The 13,717-nt window shown below is 42.6% G+C and overlaps 1 protein-coding gene across 1 annotated transcript in view; it reads right to left on the bottom strand.

The window, feature by feature from the left end:
- Positions 1-51: 51 nt before the first annotated feature.
- The window catches only part of adgrb2 (adhesion G protein-coupled receptor B2), a gene marked incomplete at both ends in the record, with an annotated part of 128,796 nt that continues 115,130 nt past the window's right edge, over positions 52-13,717 (bottom strand). The window contains 3 exons of the mRNA XM_079176373.1: positions 52-228; positions 2,567-2,620; positions 12,397-12,510. Coding sequence (XP_079032499.1) covers positions 52-228; positions 2,567-2,620; positions 12,397-12,510 — 345 coding nt within the window. The remainder of the gene's footprint in view (positions 229-2,566; positions 2,621-12,396; positions 12,511-13,717) is intronic.

Here is a 13,717-nt window from a genome sequence, read left to right as displayed (position 1 = left end):
TGTGTGTATTCAAGTGAGTGCGTGTACGTGTGTGTGTGTGTGTGTGTGTCTTCACACTTCAGTCTGGAAGTCTCCCTCAGACGAGTCAGGCGTGTTAGCGGAGGAGGAGTCCCAGTTCTTATTGTGCAGCTCCATCCGGTCCTTCTGCTCCCCAGGCACGATGGACAGCTCGGGGGTCATGGTCTTGAAGCTGTCCCACGAGCTCTGGTCCTCCGGGGTTGACTTGTCCTGATGGAGGAGGAGGACAAGGAAAAGGGCCATGTATGCCAAAAAAATAGCCTGGCATATGAAGGCATCTCGGAGATATAACAAAGACAGTGTACAACTTCTGGTTTAATACAACCTGGGTCTTATTCTGATGGTTTTGGACACGATCTTGATCTGTTCTAATAACAGTGGTGACATCGTTGAAGCGATGTCCGACAGGGCCAGAAGCACGAGAAGTTAGATTAGCCAAATTCATTTGGAAGACAAAATGAAGACGAACAGGCCGACTTCAGGCCAGATTACCAACCGAAGAGAGCAACTTTCCAGGGGCCTATCAGATTCTGCACATTCTTGTGCACTTGTACAAACCTGGTGCCTACATTACCCAGAATTCAACTAGACCACTGAGGGTTCAACCAGAGATTCAAGTGTGTTATGATAGTAGCGGCTAATGTAGGGTTGAGCAGCTAGCGGGCGACATAGGTCTGGTAACCTCACCTCTTTCTAACTTTCTGCCTCCAGATTTTTTTTTTTTTCTTCATCACTTCCCTCGGGATTCACAAAACACTTTACAAATGCAGCACTGATCCCTGGAAACTAAATTTGATGTGTTAATGTCTGAGTTCACCTTTAAATATTTCCAGTTGGTATTATACTTAGTGCAAATTAAATTAATTTTCAATCAAATTATGACCACATTACCTTTGGAACCAGGAGGCGAGGAATTTCCAGCCCACACTTTTTTATCCTGGGGCACCCCGGTAGGTGACTTCCTCAATTTTGACCTACTGTATTTACCGTAGCTGTGTAAACACAGTTTTTCTGTGCAATGATGGATTATTAGAGGAATTTTGCCTGCACTTACTTTTGGTTTAATCTCCAAATAAAGTGGATTAAATGATCCCACTAAACTGTTTCCAAAATGACTGCATTGGCATGTCGGACTGCAGCAAAGTCATTCCCAAATATCAGCAATTGAGTTTGGTGGGGACAGTGTTAGCAATACGGATGAACAAGATGGCCATTGAAAGGCGACCCAAATTGTAATAAACTGGAATTGTCCTTTAAATTAACTTGGAAACCATTTCCTCGGCCAGTATACAGATTTAATATGCATTTACAGAAACTTAATGTGATCCTTAACCTTTCAACAAACAAACACACACACACACACACACACACACACACACAAAGAGGCAAACCACTCAGGGCCATTTCTTAGAAGAGAGAGAACCTCACACACACTAGAAAGCAGGACCATACACATCGGTAGTTTAAGGCACATTTCCATCTTTCTATCATCAAAAACTACTTTTGTACACGGAAACGATACCTGTCCTCCTTTTCCTCCCACCTCTCCCAATCAGTGATTTTTCAGACTGATAAAAGCATGAAACCCTCCGGGCTGGGGTCTGTGATCTCTGCATGTGGTCCACAGATGTGCCCACCATGCATGTAAAATACATGTTGGGGGATTAGTTAAAAACGGAATTAGAGGTATGAATCAGATAAGGGCCATTATTCAAATCAGACTCATTATCTCGCAGAGATAATGATTTCACAGATACGAGCTGGGAAAGACGTGAGGGATCGCTGGCCCAGATGACTCTTGGTGGAGTGAAACAACCCCCCCACCCCCCAAAAAAAAAAAAAATAGAAACCTGACAAGGCAGACTACATGGAGATGAATATTCACATTAAGAAGAGGAATATTCACAGAGCATATCTTCCAGTTTGCACATCTGAAATGGGTGCTCTATGTTCGTACATAGCCTACGTAATCCATTCAAGCAACTCAGCTCTCCCCGTCTTTCATTTTGTCTTCTTTTTCCACAAACCCACCTTCCCTTCATCACCTTAACTCTCATGTATTTCACTTTGAGCTATTCGCCCCTTCAATCCCTGTCTATCTCTTAAACACATACACACACACACACACACACACACACACACACATGCATGCACACATGTCTGTGATCTGCAGTAACACAACACTCCCTTCCTCCCTTGCAGTGTGATGATCGTCGCCGGAGCGCTAGGGGGCAATATCTGCCTGATTATCATCCTCCCTGCGTCACAGCCTGACAGTTGGTAAAATGAATACAAAAGGCATAATCTGTGAGCCAATTTGCATGCTAAATGCTGGCGAAGGAACATTTTGTAATGCAGGAGTGTGGGTAATTTTGCAGTTAAGCCCAACTTTATCCCTGGGAGAGTAGGCTAACGCGATTGTGCTGCTACCGCGTGTCTATCCGTTCCCTTTCGCCATCTCTGCCTGCCTCCACTTCCTCGTTGCCTCAAAGCCCCATCTCATCCCACTCCTTCTCCCCCTCACTCTGCCAGAAACCCCTCTACTTACACTCGACGAGTTCTTTTCACCTCCGGCAGACGAAATGCTCCATCGCTTTTCCCTCTGTGGTGATGAAATGGGAGGGAGAAGACGAGGGGATGACGAGAGAGAGAGAGAGAGAGAAAAAAGAAATAGAGAGAAGAAGAGGGGGGATCACAGTCACTGACAACTCTGCCTTGAAACAATAGCATTGTTCCCACACCTTCAGCAGGTGAGCAGGCAGTTGTTGCTTTGTGCTTACATCTTACCCTTCTGTCTCTCCATCTCTCAATCCCCCTAACCAGCTCTCTCATGACAAAATATATGAACAGAAACAAGTGATCCAGCACGCAACGTGAGCCTGGTTATGCACACAACAATCGAACTGTGTTGGAACAGGCAAAGGCATTTTGAACGTCCTCACCATAGACTGTATGGAACAAAGCAAGGGCAGCGTGACTGAAGGATTCGACGCGCTATGCATGCACCACTAACAGCAACTACAACTATCGTAAAAAGGGGTAAAAGAAAGGACAGCATGTGAGCATATGAGTAATCTGATTCTAGAAGCCGTAAACTGGGCAGTGCTGGAGGCTTTAGAGCTCATTTTTTTCGAAATAATATTGAACGAGGATAACAAATATGGTTATTAGTGCATGGAAAGCCCATCTCCACTATCTGCATTATTGATTTTTTTAATACTGTATGTGTTAACACTACACATAAAATAGTTAATGCTAGGCTATAAAGTGGACATTGCTGACTCTGTATGTTCTGCCTCTGGCTTAAACACAAACATTGCTCGCCCTGCTGTACCCATGCAGTGTTATGAGGGTTATTTTATGGCAAAGTGGCTGTTTTTGTGGTCTGATGTTTTTTTTTGTCCGACATGTACAGGTGTTCTTAAGTAACAGGTGTTCTCCTAGTCGACTGGCCAGGGTGTGAGCTTATGATGGGTCCAACAGCACCAGCGCAAAAAAAACAGAAAAGTCCTGCGGTGTTTGGTAAAGCCGCTCTCTCTCTGGCCTGCTGCTCTAAACAGTCACGTGTGCGTCGTGAGATGTTTGTTTTGGGGGAGCAGGGGTGTCAGTCATGTCATTTGTACTTTCTATGCCTGTCAGAAGTTTGGGCACAAATGGATTGCCTTCAGTGGCTCCAACAACTTCACTAATATTGGCTTTATTGACTTGTGCTTTTTTTCCCCCAGCTGCAAGTATTCCAGTTAGTTGTAAAGTGTCTACCTAAATAATAGGCGAAATTGCCAATCATTCTATCTCGGAGAGTTGTTTGTGTGCGTGTAAGGGAGTGTCTACAGTAAATGGGTAAGACACAAAGACAAATTTTTTGGTGTTGGTGTGTTAAGATTGAAGATTCACCCACTTTGAGAGTTTCTAGGCTTCAGCACATGATTTACCGCCCTATGTGACATGCTCATTAGCTGGCTTTATCCTACATGTTGAACATGCACAGAACATTTGGATTTGCAATTGATATACAACATTTGGATTATTTTTGTTGTCATATTGTCAGCGGCATCAGTGGTGTGTTAATACTTGAGGAAATACATTTATGGGACTGGCAATATTTTTAGTTTTACTCCACTAGATTTATCTGGCAGCTTAAGTTTGTTGTTACTTTACAGACTAAACTGTAGATCTTGAAATAAACTAATGCTGTTTATTCACCAATTGTTTCTTTCTTTCTGTTTTCCTTGTCATTCATTTCTTCTTTCAGTTTCTCTCTTTCATTTACTTCCCATTCCCAAACATATGCAGCATTTGTAAATTTCTACACCATGAAACAAGCTTCTGAAAAAGCCAAAGATGTCAGAGTTGTGCCTACTGTATGAACATTATCCGCCATCTGTAATAGGCTGCATTTATAGCTGCCAGACTTTTTCCTGGTCAATTTGAATCACCATAATAAGCACCTTAATATTTCTGCTTTGTCAGCATTCAAAGCATTTAACGTGATTCAAATAATTAACCCCTAAAAGCACTGTTTGTGCATTATCAGTGTTTCGAATGTAAGTGGCAGTATAGGTTTTTATTCACTGATTTTGTATCTAATCAAAGTCAATTGTTTGATTTTGAACAACTCACCAAAAGTACTCCACTGAGGATATACGTTGAGAGGTATCATATATCACATTAAGTACTACATTAAGTTTTACTGGCACAGCAGAGCAAACGGATATAATGTGGCTGTAAGCACCACAAGACCCCCAAACACAATGTCCATCACTGGTTAAAGGTGTAACTGGTTGAAATTTTTGCGTGAACGGCCAACATTTGAAGTTTCAGGCAAGCTGCGCGATTTTCGGAGAGAAAATGCGACAAGCTGCAAGCATGAAACAGCTAAGTGGAGGGGGATTTGTAGGGATAGTTCATGCTAGAAAAATATGCTTTTGCACAAACTTCTAAAGCCATCTCAAGAAGCCTCTGCTACAGTAGATGAGGCCCACTCACTGCCACTCGCAGTCCCCCTTATTTGGACCATGGAATGGAAATTGTGTCTGGATGTGTGTGAGCAATGTGGCAGGCTGTCTTTGGGAGATGATGGGGGAGGACAGGTGGTTGTGGGTAAGTGGGTTAACTTTACCTTTGTTGACTTGGATGCCCATGGCGCTGCTGACTGTCTGGCTACATTCAAACTGGGACATGACAACAAGCATGCAACACAAGGCCCAGTCAGCCAACAAAGGACATAAAACAGGAAACAAAAACAAAAACATAAATCAATAAAATGTGGCAGTAAGGCAAAGAAAAAAACATACACTGAGTGGGAGGCTCACGTGAAACAAACTTAAAGTCACATTTATACACAAAGAAAATGAAAGCAACATCAAACAACGCACGAGTAGACAGAGTGGATACCAGAACATGACTGTGGTTTGTTGACTGTGGGCTTTGAGTCATTGAACAAGAACTGGACTATTTCAAGGTTTTTATGTGTGTTTATTTGATATATTGCATTTATCTGTAATCCTGGAAGGAATCTGTGTCACAAATAATAAGGGCCTTCAAAGGAGCCATATCTGGAGAATGTAGGGCAAATAAATTCCATTAGTGCAACACATTGCAAACAAACGAGCAATCAGACACACAGGCTTAGTTCGCTGCTATCCTGGCCTGTGCGGAGGCCAGTGCTCCTATAGTGAAAACAGTTCCAGCTAGCAATGGGCCCTTTTCACCTCCCTTTAATTGGCCCAAGGGCACTAAATGAGCTAAATCAGTATTGTGCCTCTTGGTGCACAAAGCCAGTGTTAGGCTTGTTCCGCCTGGGCTAACCGTCCCCTCATTAGGGGCCACTGATAGAGCCAGTGTGCCGTAGCTACACTCTGCCAGCCCTCAGTTTTCATGGGCAATTTGTGTGGAAGGATGAAAATAGTTGATGAGTTTATACTCGGCAAGGAGAAGGGGGCAAGGAAATAATTAAAAACAAACTAATGAGAGGAATTAATTATTCAATTAATGTCTCAAACGTGCCACCGAGGGCTGAGTTTAGAGGGGGAAATGGGAAAACGAGGGAGACGGCAACAGAGAAAATGTCAAGCCGTGAGGATAAATATAGGGGAGAATGAGATATGAAGTGGAGGAAGAGGGGAGGACTTGCTTTATTGCTGGGATGTGAAATTGAAGCCCCTTAGCTCAATGCCAGAAAATTAACTTAAGACCTACAGGGTTCGCAAATGCACGCAAATTGCCCTCATTGAACCAACAAAAATGGAGCCTTTGTCATTGAAAATTATACATCTTCATTTTACAAGACACATCCCCAGAGCATTACCTTAGCTACAATTCCCTTTAGTGGACTAAAAACATGCTGGAATATCAATACCAGCCACTAATGTCAACTGTGGATGCATAAAGAGGGCACCTCAGGTCTCACCTCTCTTTTATGATGCGGGCTAATGGAAAAACCCTCTTAGACCAATCCAAGAATATACTTCCATATGTCGCCTAATAGACTTGGATTTCATCACGGAAATCAAACACAAATGCAAATGAAACTCATGCACAAATGAATCTTTCATAATCAAAAATGTGCTCGCTGTCCCCGCTCTGATCTAGCATGAGTGAAATCACAACAAAGTAGAGCACTTGTTTTCTTTGTCTTTTTCTCCATCCCACTGCGTTCCGCACAACTCCTCACTGTCTTATCTGGAGAGGGAAGCCAAGCACGCTTCATTTAATCAAGAACACGGCAGACGACAGGATGGAAATATATCCCATTTGAGAGCTAAAAAATGCATCAGCCTGGCTATTACGCAGTGCAAAGTCCCTCTCCGTCTCTCTCTCTCTCTCACACACACACACAAACTCACACCGTCCATCTAACACACAGTGAAGCACAACACTGCATCACTGAGCACCACATGCAAATTTGTCAAATACCTCGTGAACCCCGTGGAGAGGATGGAAAACTACAGGCTAACTCCACGGTGACGGAGGCCAAGATGCTGTTTTGAATCTAAACATTAGCGCACAAAGTATTACTAATACATAGTGTGTTACATAAACACGGCAACCACTTTGTCTCCCAGTAACCCCACTGATTCCATTTGTCTCCTGTCTCCATTATGAGAGACACAATGAGAATGGACTCTATCCCCCCGCAAGCCACACTGCCCCTGCCTGAGCATCCACTGCACTTAAAAGAGTCGGATTTGTTTTTGTCATTAGCACGTAATGTGAAGCCCACTTTCTATCCACTTCAACAGAGAATAATAAAAGTGTATGTATGTGTTAGGTTTTATACACATATATACACTTGTATTAAAACTAGTATTATTATATTATTGTTATATATATATTCTTACTGGGAGAAGAAGCGATAGTTTATCAGAAAGCCATTTTACAGGGTAGATTATAAAGGTCATGCATGTTTTAAAAAAACAGAATATGTAACGTAAAATAGCGTGTACATTTATTTTCAGACAACAGGAATAGCTCGGCTAGCCTCAGCAGCCTAACAGAAAAGACAGACAAGGTGATTTTCAACATGGAGGTTAATGGGGAGTCCTTTAATATGGTGTCTACCTCCCCCTCTCTTCTGGTCACGTCTTTCGCCCTCATTTACATGTATAAAAAGTAACACTTTATCCATCCCTAACAGCTTCTAGCCATCAGTGTGATATAAGGGATTACCAGTTGCCGGGCAGTATGGAGATAACAAAAGTGTGAGTAGGTGGTATGGAGAGGCAAGAAAAGACAGGAACAGCAGAAATCAAGAGATTGAAACCTGTGGATTATATCAGTAATGACACATGTAATGTCCAAGACCACTTTAAGCCCACTGCACTTGAAAAGAAAGGAAAAAAAAGTATGAAGGGGACATTTTCTGATATCCACTCATCTCCTCAACACAGAGATCCTACCTTTCCAGAGAAGTAAAATTGATCAGGTCTCTTCTGACCGCATAATTCTTACAGCGTCTCATTGGCACACATACAAAGTGCATCATGTTTGGCTCGTTTGAGTGCCAATGAGCTAGTTTATGGATAGAGTATCATGGTTTATGAGGTGATTATGAATCGTTTTGGATGGGTCATTGTCTTTATGAACTGATTTATCACGTGGTTATGTTGTTTGGGTCATAAGGTTTAATTCAGGCACTGAAATGGGCACAAGGACTGCATGGATTATCACACCACACACAGTGACGCTACAGGAATGGAAACACAACACCCAAACAGCAAAACCACAGCAACAACAAAAAAATAAGTTTATGTTTGTCGTTTTTTCATCATTGACGATGAAGCCAGTCCTGCATCAGACCATCTTACAAACCCATCTATCTGGTTATAGTGATTCCAGATTGGGTATTTCAATTTGCATAGGAGTTGATGGAGGAAGGGGAATTAGCATTCATTCGATGAATGCAGATGCACAGGGGATACAAGCTGTGATGCACCGCACTACCACACCACTAGGGGACCACCTACTATTTAGGCTCATCAAATACAGTCACTTCACTAGGAGACAACGCTGATGGGTAGCGGATGGTAGGCTACATGGAGTAAGCTCATAGTTTGACAATGTCTGTGTAACTCTAACTACAAATAATTATCGCCTCGAAAAAGGCTTTTCAGGGTCTACAATAGGCTACTTGAGCAGATAATGCAATGAGTATAAAGTACATTCCTCTAATTGACTGTTCGCTTAGCTCCTAACATCTTAGTCACTGTTAAGTAGCGCCTGTCAAGCTTTTTTATCGAGCACTACACACACGAACCTTTTACAAAGGGGGCTGATTTACCTGGTTTCACAGTTTGTTTTCACTTCTTTTTTTCCACACAGTATTAGACTATTTATTTCGCATTCATTTACAAAATAATTGAGAGATTAATCATTAATGAAAATAATGATTAGGTGCAGCCTTAGATTGATGCAGGAAATGACAGTGGTAAATGTCAGAGTGGGGTGTAACCAGAAGCAATGAACGCATTAATTCTCCACAAAGTGCTGCTGAAATCTTGAAACAAAGACTGCTGAGCACCACAAGCTGATTTCTAACAGTGGAAACAGGGTTGGCTTCTTTTTCCTTCACAATTTCTAGTCATTCATAAATGACAGCCTGGAGAACCTGTGGCGTTCACCCTCTAGCACCGAGAGCATGTTTTTTTTTTTTTAATGGCACGATAGTAAAGGTTTAAAGGATGAAGACCTACTGATATGGTTTCAAACTTGCCTCTATCTCAGGTAATGTTGGCTTTAATAAGGAGCAGTACTGAACTGCTAATGCAGTACTGAACATAAAACTAGCTTAAACTCTGATATTTCAGGATCAGCTTCCACGCAGTGGGAAAACACAACACTGTGGATGTGCTATAGTGAATGGGGCTTTTTTTTATGTAACTTGTAAAGACACAAACTAAGGATGTGCTCCGTGGCCTTAAGTAATGCTCATTTACTCTATGTGTTAATTGCCGTACATGCTAATGATAGCAGCTTGGAGCGGATACACACATTGTTAAATCCATTACTTACATTCCTAAAAGCTTTAAAAAAACAACAACTGCAAAACCCTGCAAACTCTTTAAATGCTGAGTATGCTCACCAACTGAACATGTAGAAAAATCCAAAGCTTGACAGGCCTGCCTTGCCTACATACGGTTGCTATACGGTTGGTTATTGGCCGATTGGTTGAGAGGTTTAGCGAACAATCAATCACACGTGAAATGTACATTTTTACAGCTCAGAAACACAGTTACAGTATGTACAGTGGCAAACTATGACACATACAGCGACATGTAGCGCATCAACTAGCGGCCTTAGAGTGAGTTAAAGGGGCTCTACTGCACACGGTTTATGCGGGGTTTAGTAGGTCTTACTTTGGCTTTCTTTGTAAACGAGGGACGCTCTGCGCGCGAGTGATGGCTCGGTGTTGTGCCTCGGTGGTGGGGGAGGGGGGACCTGTTGCCGACCAACACCGCCCGCGGTGGTTAGTAGGGGTTAAAAGTCGTTTAGTGTCTGGGTTAAAATACTGTTTAGGCACTTTAAAGGAGAGGCCTGCAAAAGTTTGGGGGTTAATTCGTTTTTTAAGCCTCATTGCCTGAGGATGACTCATCATTAAGAGTAGTGGAGGTTTTCCTTCTACTAGTTTTGCCTGGAACTGGCTAGTCTCCCTCATCATTAAAAGGCGAGGTGCTCAATAGTGCCAGTCCTTAAGTGACTAAGTCAATTGGCCATATGAAGTTAAGGGTGAGTATCAACTTCCACAGTACTTTGGGTGTCCATCCACGAGAAGGTATCCCAGTAAAATGCAATTATGTTTGCTATTAGATCACAGCACTTAATGTAGTATATGTGAAAATCACTGTCAGTGTCAAGTGTTATATGGCACTTTATATCATTTCTCATGCAGTAATTGTCTCCTAAACAGTTTATGTGCTTCAAACCCAGGCAGTGTAACACACTGATCTCCAACATAGAACAAGATAAACACACAAAGAAAAAGTAACCAGAGGACACAGAGAGACACACACACACACACACACACACACACACACACACACACACACACACACACACACACGCAGGCATGCAGCCACCCACGTACAGTTGGCACTCTGATATGCAAGTGTATGGACAAGCACACCCCCCCACACACACACCCTTCTCATCTCCATAATTACTGTATAGTCAGCATGTCCGTGTCTGGGGGTGACTCTCAAAGTGAGATGTTGACAACAGCAGAGCTGAACTCAAGCTGGGTCCTGTCAAAGGCCTGACACTGATAGCATTATCCGTGCAATTATTCACAGTTAAGTGAACTGCCTACTTACTTTAAACATAATGGATTTGGATGAGTATGCCATATCTATGCTGCCCTTTCATTTCATAACTTGTATGACGTCACTAAACCAGCAGAAACATTTGTTCCAACTCGTCTTAATTAGATACGGCCTATGTATTATTGGTGGGTGGGCTTTCATTTCTCTCACATTTGGGCATAATCTCAAAGCACACCTGCGCTCCCTCTGAGGCACATTAGCATTCTGTAGTGCAACTGTTAACAACCACACACTTCTAATATATGGCTCATGCCTTTCCAAGCAGCCTGTCATTTTTCTTCTCTTCCATAAAATATTTGCTCGGTATTAATGGATGGGGAGTCGGCCAGCGCTTCTGAAAATCTTGATCAAGATGTGGAGCAAACGAGGAGTGAAGGAAGAGGCCGCCAGGCTGGCATTGGGAAATGGCAGCGTCTCTGCATAAGTGTGTGTGTGTGTGTGTGTGTGTGTGTGTGGCTACATGGCATGTGCAATATGAGAGATGTCAGGCTGGCCTTTGTTCGGTTACTGGCAGTGTAAATTAGATGTGAACCAGCATGGCGCCGATGCCACGGGACAGTTACACCTATCAAGGTCGGCTCTCCGCAGTTGAGGGGAGTGCGAGCGTGTGCTCGTGTTTTTTAAATCTTAATGAAACTGGCTCTCTGAAGGTCAGCGCAGAGCGAGCGGGGACTCTTTCGTCTACTGCTAATGGTGTATTAATGAGTCAAAGATGCTTTTGTGTCTCATGTGCACAGTTGCCCACCCAAGCACCCCACTGACGCACACATCCACCTAACCACCCACACAGACACATGAAAAAAGACACAGTCACATACAGTACATAGACAATGAATCCAGGTAAACACAGACAGTAACCAGTGTGACACAGGCATAGACAAAGCACTTGTGTGTATAGGCACAAATGTGTTTTCAGGAATGCATTACGGTGGGGTGACTTCATAAGAGTGAGAAATAGTTTCAAATAGCAGAACTAGGATTTAATTAACCGGCTAAGATCGATTATCCCTCAGCTAACTGTTTTGACAGGTATTTAATAAGGCACCAACCACAAGTGAGAATGAATTAGGTTCAGGCCAATTACAGCAGGTATAAAAAGATATTTACCGTGAGAGAGCTAGAGTAAAGTTATATTGATGAGGTAGTTATTGTTCAATTCTCCACAGACGTATACCGCAGTAAATTGATCAAGTTGAATGAAAATACAATACACATTACATTCAAGTTCCCTTGTTAGGGCAAATAATTAATTTCTAAGGCAGCGAAAGAAAGGACACCATAATGGATACAACCACTTTCAAAAGTTCCTTATCTGGTATATTACCAAATTTGTAGGACTGTAATCTGCATCTAAAAGCTGCATTTACAATGAAATGCAATATCACTATAGCGCTCATGATATTTAGCCAGCTGACCACTTTCTGTGAAGCATCCCAGTGCAATTTTGATCCATGCAGAAGTAAATTCTGTAGGGTCTTGGGGGTTGTGACGAAGTGCGGAAGGGGGTGGAGGTGTGTGGGTACAGCGGGGTTCCCGTCCCGCGTTTGGGCAATGCTCTTACCTTGAATGTGGACATGGCTGGGTCCCTGCTATACCTGTCTATGGTGTGGAACTTGGACGAGTGGTTGAGCTCATGGTACAGCTCAGAATGTCTTTTGCGAGTGTGCATCACTTTCTGGAAGGGAAGAAAGGAAGGGACAGCAAAAATGAACCAAATCGAAACAAAAAAAAAAGAAGAAGAGGGCCAATATAGGGGCAGGCAGGGTAATGGGTAAAAGGCTGAGGGACTGCGGTAACACCAGCCATAAGAGAGGTACGCCGACAGATCGATCGATGGCTGGCTCATGCTCATACATCATCCACTTCCTCAGTCTCTAAGAATTTGGCAACTGGGAATGCTGCAGAGGAGTCATTTAAGTGAAAATTTTGTGACAATGACTGACAGAAGTGCCATTGTTCCAGACTGGTGCCTGCTAGCTGGCGGTCCTGTTAACTCAGGATTTTGTCGAACTCATTAAATGTCTAATAGAAGGGCTGAAATTTAACTCTGGCACTTGTGATATTTGACAAAAAAACTGCCTTCCCTGCGCTCTGAATATGTCTGTTTAGAATACTGCTAAATGCAGATATTGAATTCTCTGACACCAAACTGTATCTGTCAGTGCCACTGCTGTTGTCTCTCTGTGCTAATGGGCAGTGCTGGAGCTGCTCAGCAGTAGCTAATCGTCAAAGCAGCTTGCGAGGTTGAAAGTGACACAGGGGCAAGATGCCAGCACTCACACCGCAGACTTACCAGCCAGGACTGGCGCTTAGCACTGGCTCCAATTACTTCAGAGTGGGCACTCTCATCTCTAATCAGCTAAGGAGGTGCTAACTAGTTACTTGCTTTAGTTTTCCTTGACTGAGTCATGTGGTTCACTGTTTTCAATGAAGTCCAATGAAACCGGTGTTAACTATGAAGTCCTGCAAGTGATCTTCATAACCTTCAAAATAAAGCACTTCAAGGATTTTCCAATTATTGTTCAGTATATCTATTCAAAGGAGTACTGGCCAGTTATACTGTTGCATAATAATTTTGGAGGAGCTTTGCAAAGTTTGAAAATGAACCCTGATAATATCTGGGTTATTTCTGGACCCGTGACCCATAATGAGAACTAAAACTCAGGACATCTGACATAATTTGACAGTGTCTCTTGCAAATTCACCAGCTTTAAGTGCTAATTTAAGTTCTCAGAATACATATTTCCCCTAAAAAAACTAACTTAACTAAGTTTAAAACTATTAATAATGCCAAATGTTGCAGTTTATATAGTATGTGTAGAAAAAATAATGATTGACAGTCTAGAAGGATGGGCAAAAAAAAACATGGATGGAAATGGGTT

Source organism: Pholis gunnellus (genome assembly GCF_910591455.1).
Source record: "Pholis gunnellus genome assembly, chromosome: 16".
Taxonomy (NCBI): Eukaryota; Metazoa; Chordata; class Actinopteri; order Perciformes; family Pholidae; genus Pholis; species Pholis gunnellus.
The sequence above is the reverse complement of the archived record's forward strand: the minus strand, read 5'-3'. Positions and strand labels throughout refer to the sequence as shown.